This window comes from Symphodus melops (assembly GCF_947650265.1).
Source record: "Symphodus melops genome assembly, chromosome: 4".
NCBI classification, from domain to species: Eukaryota; Metazoa; Chordata; class Actinopteri; order Labriformes; family Labridae; genus Symphodus; species Symphodus melops.
Genome location: NC_136694.1, coordinates 16755367 through 16763800, shown reverse-complemented (window position 1 = coordinate 16763800; position 8434 = coordinate 16755367). Strand labels below are relative to the sequence as shown.

Sequence of the window (8434 nt, the reverse complement as noted above, 5' to 3'; positions counted from 1 at the left end):
TTTTGAAAATGTTCAAGGATGTAGCATTGCAGGTATCTCTCCCAGGAGAGCATTTCAGGAAGTTGGGTTGCCACACAGAAAAAAAAAATCTGTCCCCTGAAAGTTGTGTTGTTGTGGTGAATGGAGAGCAGTGTCCAAGGTGGTTCCAGGACAGAGTGTAGGGATGGAAGAGGTCTGAAAGGTACTGGGGGGCACGGCTGTGCAATGACACGTAGGTGAGGCAGAGGATTTCGTTTGTGCCAGTGAAGGTGGATGAGGTTGGGGATGCTGTCCTGTCAGGGCTTTGAGTGGATGAAAACACTGGCAGCGGAATTCTGCACAGGGTGGGTAGACATGCCTTGCAGGGAAATATGCATGGGATCCAGGAGCCATGTGAAGGCCTTTACTTCGGTAACCAAACATCCACACGTCTTTTCTTTTGACAGTATGAAACTCAACAGACTTAGAAGACAACACAATATGCTTGACTGTTGTTAGTTCCTTTTGTAAGCACATACTGTATTTGTGCAAAGTCCGGTTTGCGAGTGCATGAATGCAATGTTTTTCTCACTGTGACATCAGAGATGAGATGCACTCTGTCTTCTACACCACTTTACTAGAAAGGCTGCAGCAAGGTGTGCAAGCTCAGCTGTCCCATAATAAATCAAGAGAGACCCTAATAATGCAAGACATGACAAATTCTCATAGTAAAGCAGCTGGCTCTTTTCCTCAAGAAGTTGCCTCTTCAGCAACATTGCAGGTGCCCATATTTGTTATTTTGTCCATCACGTTGGCTCATTTAAATATATGTGGTCTAAAACCACACTAAGTTATTTTGGGGGGTAAAAGAAAGAAGCAAAATGTTGGTACAATCTTCTTATTGCCCTTACCTCCTTTCTTCTGCTTTGCAGCATCTACATTATCATTACAAACAGGGACATTTAGATGATTAGTATCTGCATTTATCATTTATACCAAATGTTTGCATTAGCCGAGTTGATGAATCAAAAAAGGAAATGCATCCCAAATGAGCAGTAGCCTACTGAAGGACCATTTCTTGACTCCTTCTAGTACATTCCTCTGAACCAGCTCCTCTGCTTACACATCCCATGAACAAACTCCTGCCAATGAATCTGACACAAGCAGCTGTAACCTCGGCCTACTTGTACTTATTCTTATAACCTACCACCTGAATCATATGCTTATTTTTTTTTTTGGCGGTATCGGTTTGCTGCTACGTAATTTGCGTCACATTAAAGTGGGAGGGTCCGGAGGCAGCAGCAGGAGGTCGCGGTGTGTGTGCAGCATGAGCATCCGTCAAAGCCTGCAGCAGTCAGATCGGAGAGAGGAGCTCCAGAGAACAGGGCCGACTAGCGACCGAAACTTCACTGCCAACATGTCCGACGAAGAGCAAGAGCAGACCATAGCCGAGGACCTGGTGGTCACCAAGTACAAGATGGGTGGTGACATCGCCAACCGTGAGTATAATCTAAATGTTGTAGATATTACTGACCATGTAAACCTCCTACTGTGGGCCTACTGTGCAGCCACATAACACCAGTTTACTCACACAGAAGGGGCGGCCATGTGGTTTATTTGACAGACACACTTAATGCTATTCTACCCGGCTAGCTGGCTAGCTCGCAGGTGCAGCTGGTTAGTTTAAAGAGGTCTAATATCTCTGTTGTATCTGCTTGAGCATCAGGCTTTATTTACTACTCTCTGTAACTTACTGACAAACCAGTTTACGTCAGCTAAGCCTGGTTTGCGTTACAGTCTGCAGGGCAGGAAAACACTACAATATGACGTCAAGCAGACAGTCACCGATATGGAACCACTTTACACTACTTAAGCTACATGTTCATGTTTTATTATTGTTTTTTACATGACTATGATGAACTATGTTTTCATTACTTGCCTTTGGGACAACAGATGGAAACTAGCTTACAATCTGGCATCCTTGACATCTGTAATTGTTACAGCTGTTCAAATATGCACTGTCCCTAACAAGCATATATAACAGAGATAACACTATGCTTTACCTTTGGGTTTTAAGTTTCTTATTTTAGATGAACACAGACAGAACTATGTCTGCCAAGTTCATAAGAAATTGCCACCTAACATATTTTTTAGTGTTCATTGTAAGATATATGAATGGTAACTGTAATGTAAAAAATGTCTCTGATCATTGCTAGTCTAAGCTCATAGCAGCAATACATGAATACATATAGGTGAGATACATTAACCTGCACAACTACATTGCCTATGCTTTTTTTTCTTCTTCTGTCCTTTTCAATTGTTTGCGGTCTGTCTGCTACAGAGGCCCTTCGTCTGGTGGTGGGTACAGCCAAGCCGGGGGTGTCTGTGCTCAGCTTGTGTCAGAAAGGGGATGAATACATCATGACTGAGACTGGCAAGGTGTTCAAGAAGGAAAAGGAAATGAAGAAAGGTGAGAGAAGGAAGATATGAGTTGGCTTGTTGTTATGTGAGTGAATTTTTTTTTTAAAAAAGTGATGATTTTAAGTGTCACTACCTCCACCCATGCGTAGCTTATTTTGTAAAACCTGTAGATAATTTCTAAATGAAGACTTGGTGGTTTTCTTTTCCCTCTTTTAGGCATTGCCTTTCCCACCAGCGTCTCAGTCAATAACTGTGTTTGCCACTTCTCTCCCCTGAAGAGTGACCCTGACTACGCACTTAAAGATGGGGATCTGGTCAAAATGTAGGCACCATGCTCTGCATTAAATGTCCCCCTTCCCTTTGTGTCTCGAGTCTTCCAGTGTGTCGTCCTCTCCTCTTTTACTTTTGTTATTATATCTAGAATTCTGTGTGAAGGTTTTTCTTTTGACCATCTGCTTCATCAGTAAGGTCTTGTCTTCCTGTCTGTCCTCTGTGGCAAACAACAAGTAAGGGGCGACTAATTTAAAATCCCAATGTTTTTATTTATTGAAAGTGATGCGTTGGATTTCAGCTTTGATGGCCAATCACACTTTCCTAAAGCAGCTTTGTCACTAAAAAGGAAGTTCACTCAACTTATTTGTTGTGTTGCCACTTGTGTCCTTGTCCCCTTGTTATGTCTTTGGTGTCTTAAAGTACATGTACACTGAAACAAACTGTTCCCTTAAGCTCATCATGTGGTTACACACAGCAGGTTTGTTATACTTTTGAGACCCTCCTGGCCTGGTCCTCTGGCTGGGCACGTCTGTTCAATTTGTTAGTCTGCAGTGCTGCTCCCTTGAATTTACAATAAGTCCTTAACTGTATTCCAGCTGATGAACAGCCAAAAATACGTTCACCTTGGAATTTCTCTTCTGTTAAATAGCCAAATAGATTTGTTTTTTTCCCTGACCTTAAAGGTTAATATTTGGACTTTAGAAATCCCATTCTCTAAAGTGCAGGATAGTGGACTTGTTGTCCTTTCAGAGTTGGTTTGATTAATTGGTTCCTGGAGCAACATTAGTATTCTTGACAGGTGGTTGGCAGTTACACTTGAAATGAACTTGACAACTGATCAATCTAATGTATTGAATTGTTATTTCCTACTTTCATCTGCTCTTTCCTAATTTAGAGATCTCGGGGTTCATGTGGACGGCTTCATTGCCAATGTCGCTCACAGCTTTGTGGTGGGAGCCAGTAAGGTGAGGACTTAAAAAAAAAAAAACTCTAAATATAATCTCCTTCGGGTCGTATACATAGACCTATCAGAACAGAGTAGATGGAGGTAACTGCAGGCTTCGATTCACCACTTCATCTGTGTCACCAGTTTGCCATGTCTCCCAAATGTGCGTACGCATGGGTCGGAGTTTGCAGACAGGGAAATGGCGTAGGCCAGTTTCAGGTCCCGTATTGTGCTGTGAAGATGTGAAGATGTTGACGAAAGTGGACACAGAGCTGACTTATCTGCAGACTGCAGATAAGTCAGCTCGATTCTTAGTTTTGTTATCACTCTTAAGGGAGCACATTTAAATCCTCCTCCCACTGTGTCGTATTTCTGCAGGAGACCCCGATCACAGGCCGGAAAGCTGATGTCATCAAAGCGGCTCATCTGTGTGCAGAAGCAGCTCTTCGCCTTGTTAAACCTGGTAATCAGGTACATGCATCCACTTCCTCACAGCTCTATTGCAGAAATGATATTGCTTGTAGTTAATAATAATAATTCCTTCTTCGCAGTGTAAAGCGTTGGTGATGAAAGATTGAGGCGGAAGATTAGGAAGATTGCATTTTGCGTCTTTATTAGTACTGATTGGTGTTGTATTATAGATCGTTGGAAAGCCTGATTAGTCACTTTTACAACGAGGTAGAACTTGTAAGGATTGTGCATTTGTGGAATGAGCAAAAGCTAAACGTGTGGGTGCAATATTCTTCTGTTGGTATTCACTCCTGCTCATTGTAATGGTGACTAATCAGGCTTTCCAACGATTTATAATACAACAATAATACACGACAAAGGCGTGGAGTAATTGCCAGAAATAACGTTTCCAAACTTTTTAATATTTTAATATAAACTTTTTTTAATCTGTCGGACTGCATTTTAGCTATTGTGTATTTCCTATTTTATTGGTCAGGTGGGCTTAAACTTGACTTTGAGTTGTTTTTCTAAAGCCTGTTTTTCCCCCTCCCTCAGAACACTCAAGTGACCGAAGCCTGGAACAAGATCGCTCAGTCCTTCAAATGCACACCGATTGAGGGTAGGTGTCTCATTTAAACAGCGTGCCTCTGGGCGCTCGCACTTGGATGTCTTTATCCATCAATTTACTTTTTTTTTTCTTTTTTTGTAAAACACAGAATATGATTCGTATAATTTTATTTTATATTTTACGTTTCCTCTTTAATGTTAAACTTTGTGTTTTAAAGGAATGTTGTCTCATCAGCTGAAGCAACATGTCATTGATGGAGAGAAGACCATCATTCAGAACCCTTCAGACCAACAAAGGTATGACAAGAATATTTATAGATTGTACACATATTTATTAAATATATATTTTTTTAATCCAATAAAGGATCTGGTTTATGTGACTGCTGTGTATCAACGCATAAAGGAGATGAGATGCATCACTGCATGGAGATGTATTGCTGGTCAGTGTGCTGTTAAAATGCATAAGTACAGTAATAATGAAGTGAGGAGTAAAATACATCTACAGAACTTTTTTTTTTTTTGGAGACTTTAATTTTTTTTTTTTAACAAAGTGGATGTTTGACACAAATGTGATCCAATCAATCAATCAATCAATCTTTATTTGTATAGCGTCAATTCATAACAGGCGTTATCTCGAGACACTTTACAAAAGCAGGTAAAGGACCTTACTGTTTGTCTGTTAACATTAACGAAAGAGCAGGTAACAAACCATGCTCATTGTTATGTTTATGTTATGTTTACAAAAAGCAGGTAAAGGACCTTACGTATGGCTATATTACAAGAGCCCAGCTTAATCCGTCAGAGCGTGGCAAGAAAAAACTTCCTTTTAACAGGCAGAAATCTTCAGCAGACCCGGGCTCATGACGGAACAGCCATCTGCTAAACTGCTTCTGTGCAATCAGAACAGTGAAATTGTGATCTGTGTTAATGAAGACGAGCCATCAAAATGACGACTGGAAAAACTTTACTCTTGAATTTTCAACAACTGCTGAAGTTGTGCGGCTGTATTTGTTAAATGTAATGTTGGCTGATGTCTCCACTCGTTTCAGGAAGGACCACGAGAAGGCGGAGTTTGAGGTACATGAAGTCTACGCTGTGGATGTGTTGATAAGCACCGGAGAAGGAAAGGTCAGTGTCTTCTCTTTCAGTTTTTACCCACTGATGCCGAATGTTTCTGATCCCTCTCAAGCTTAAAAACATTTAGGTGTATAGAATTCACATTTTATTGTTCTTTGATTCTGTCATTTCCTTTAAGGCCAGAGATGGAGGTTACAGAACCACTATTTATAAACGGGACCCAAGCAAGCAGTATGGCCTGAAGATGAAAACATCCCGTACGTTCTTCAGCGAGGTGGAACGACGCTTTGATGCTATGCCCTTTACTCTTCGGTATTTACACCACATTCAAAATCTAAATGTTCATATAGTTCATACAGTCCTATAACGGATGTTTATTTAAATGCATACATTTTGTTTTTGTTTTTTTTTTACATCAGAGCTTTTGGCGATGAAGCCAAAGCTCGGCTCGGGGTGGTGGAGTGTGCCAAACATGAACTGCTTCAGCCCTTCAGCGTTCTACATGAGAAAGAAGGTGAGTGTTTTACGTCCTTTGTGTACTCAGTGTTGGGTTTTTTTGTTGGGTTTTTTTCAATCTCCTAAAGGTTTTATTCTGTATTGACTGCCACCTTCCTGCTGTACTTTTGTTCTCAGGAGAGTTTGTAGCTCAGTTTAAGTTCACAGTTTTGCTGATGACCAACGGGCCCCACAGAATCACTACTGGACTCTTTGATCCAGATCTCTACCAGTCAGAGCATGACGTTCAGGATCCAGAGCTAAAGGTACGATCATTTTACACAGACACTGGCTGCGTGAAAAATCGTATTTAAATTATACTGAAATGCCTCTCCTCCTTCCCAGACTTTACTACAGAGCTCTGCAAGCCGTAAAACACAGAAGAAGAAGAAAAAGAAGGTACACTGTTATTCAAGCAATCTAAAAGGATGAATTTGCTTTCTATGACCTCCATGTACTGGTTTGTACTTAACTTTGTCATCCCGCAGGCCTCAAAGACGGCAGAAAACGCAACCGGACAGCCAACTGAGGAAACGGAAGCCGTAGAATAAATAAATACTGTCTTTTCATACGCAAGACCCCAAAGAGAAGCAAGAGGAAACGTGAGAAATTGCCCCACGCTTCCTCCCATCATACACCTGGTAGAGGCGATTTTCACTGGTTCCAACTGAATAAACATAATTCTTTCCTTTGAGAATCTTAGACCCTTCGCTGCATCTGGTGGGAGTAGAATGTAAGGATGTGTTGTTACTTTCCCTATTGGATCCGGGAATAAAGAATATTTGCAAACTACTTAGTGACTTTGAAAAGACTTGTTGCTGAAAGGTTAATTGAGCAACTGGTGTTTTCTTTTTTGAATATTTTAATGTTTAGACCCTCTTCATGCTTGTTGTTATTGCAGCTGCATCTGATAGTGGTCGTTAAAAGCAGTGTTTCTCTCATTATTTTCAAATCCAGGCCTATTTGATGCAACCACTACAAATCTGGATCATATTCCTAAATTCAATTTATTTTTCATTCCAAGGAATCATCTTGTATTCTTGGATTGCCCTGTCGCTTGAACGGGAACAAACCTGAATTGTCAGACGCTGTTTTACTTTGGCAGGCTCTAGAAAGCTGTCTGAACTTCTTTGTGGGTGAAGAAAAAGCAAACAAATGTTTTATTACAAGGTTTGTGAGCACTTGTCACCTTAACGAAAAGCTGTGAGTTTCGGCAAACATCTCATGAGACTTTGGTTTTTCTGAACTTCATGCAGTAAAGGGTTGAATCAATTACGAGTCTTCTGAAATGCAACTTAATTTAAAGTGATTGCAGGGATTGAAATATAATAATGTTTCTGCAAGAGACTTATGTTGCAAGGTTGGTCCTCATAGGGCCTGTCCACGGCCTGAGAATGAAGCGTGTTTTAACCACAATAGATTTTGTTAAAGCAATAACCAGAATGTTTTAAGTTTACAAGCCAGTTGCAACAAGCTTGACTTTAGGGAACAAAAATGCTATGTTTACTGCCATTCCCCTTTAACTTTATGAGAGGATGAAAACCACTTCCACTTTTGAACAATTTTCTATCTTTCAGATATCTGCTATTAATGTGTCATTAGTCCTGTGATGCGTCGAAACTGAAGCTGTCAAAGCTTTGTCCTGGTTGTTGTCATGAACCAGTACGAGATCATTTTAGGTCTGAGTTTCATCCTCGTGTTCTGGACTGTTGGCCACATTTGTCAACAGTTGAATATGTTGAGAAAAGTGGAATTCTGCTTTGTAGCTCAGTCATTGGGCAATGTAACTTTACATCTATGAAATAAAAACCTTTTCATACATTTGTTTTTTTTCCACGATATATCAGTCAGTTTAAGTTGTTGACCTAGAAAGATGATGGGATGCAGCATCAGTTTGGATGACCTTTTTTCATATTGTTTTAGCTCATACTGTACCTCAGGGAGTTATATCATGTCTGTATTGTAAATCAACATCCAGAACTCTTACAGGTAATGTTAGATACCTGGATATAACAACCACACAGTAATGACGTTACTAGATGATTTTATGGGTTAAACGAGAATCTTCATAGTTACTGACTGTACAGACTTAAAATGGTATAAATGGCCAATGTCAGAGGAACAGCCCACCTATAAACATTAATATGTATGCCATAATAAAAAGTGTTGTTTATATATATATAATATTTAAAATGAGTTTTATATTGCGCTGTTAACTTAAAACTACAATAAACAACGCACATCAAA

The 8434-nt window shown here is 40.1% G+C and overlaps 1 protein-coding gene across 1 annotated transcript; it reads left to right on the top strand.

The window, feature by feature from the left end:
- The first annotated feature begins 1210 nt into the window (after nucleotides 1-1210).
- Nucleotides 1211-8008, top strand: LOC306823183 (proliferation-associated protein 2G4-like). Its single transcript, XM_079342596.1, has 13 exons — nucleotides 1211-1457; nucleotides 2300-2428; nucleotides 2596-2701; nucleotides 3548-3617; nucleotides 3977-4069; nucleotides 4604-4667; nucleotides 4834-4912; nucleotides 5665-5743; nucleotides 5871-6004; nucleotides 6112-6206; nucleotides 6326-6453; nucleotides 6533-6586; nucleotides 6676-8008. Exons 1-13 carry the CDS (start codon nucleotides 1286-1288, stop codon nucleotides 6736-6738), a joined length of 1266 nt encoding a protein of 421 aa, XP_079198722.1. The 5' UTR covers nucleotides 1211-1285; the 3' UTR covers nucleotides 6739-8008.
- The last annotated feature ends 426 nt before the right edge of the window (nucleotides 8009-8434 follow it).

Coding starts and splice junctions, on each gene's coding strand:
- LOC306823183 (XM_079342596.1), top strand. CDS start 1,286: ATGAGCATCCGTCAAAGCCTGCAGCAGTCAGATCGGAGAGAGGAGCTC. Junction 5,744..5,870: donor TAAGCACCGGAGAAGGAAAG/GTCAGTGTCTTC, acceptor ATTTCCTTTAAG/GCCAGAGATGGAGGTTACAG. Junction 6,454..6,532: donor TTCAGGATCCAGAGCTAAAG/GTACGATCATTT, acceptor CCTCCTTCCCAG/ACTTTACTACAGAGCTCTGC.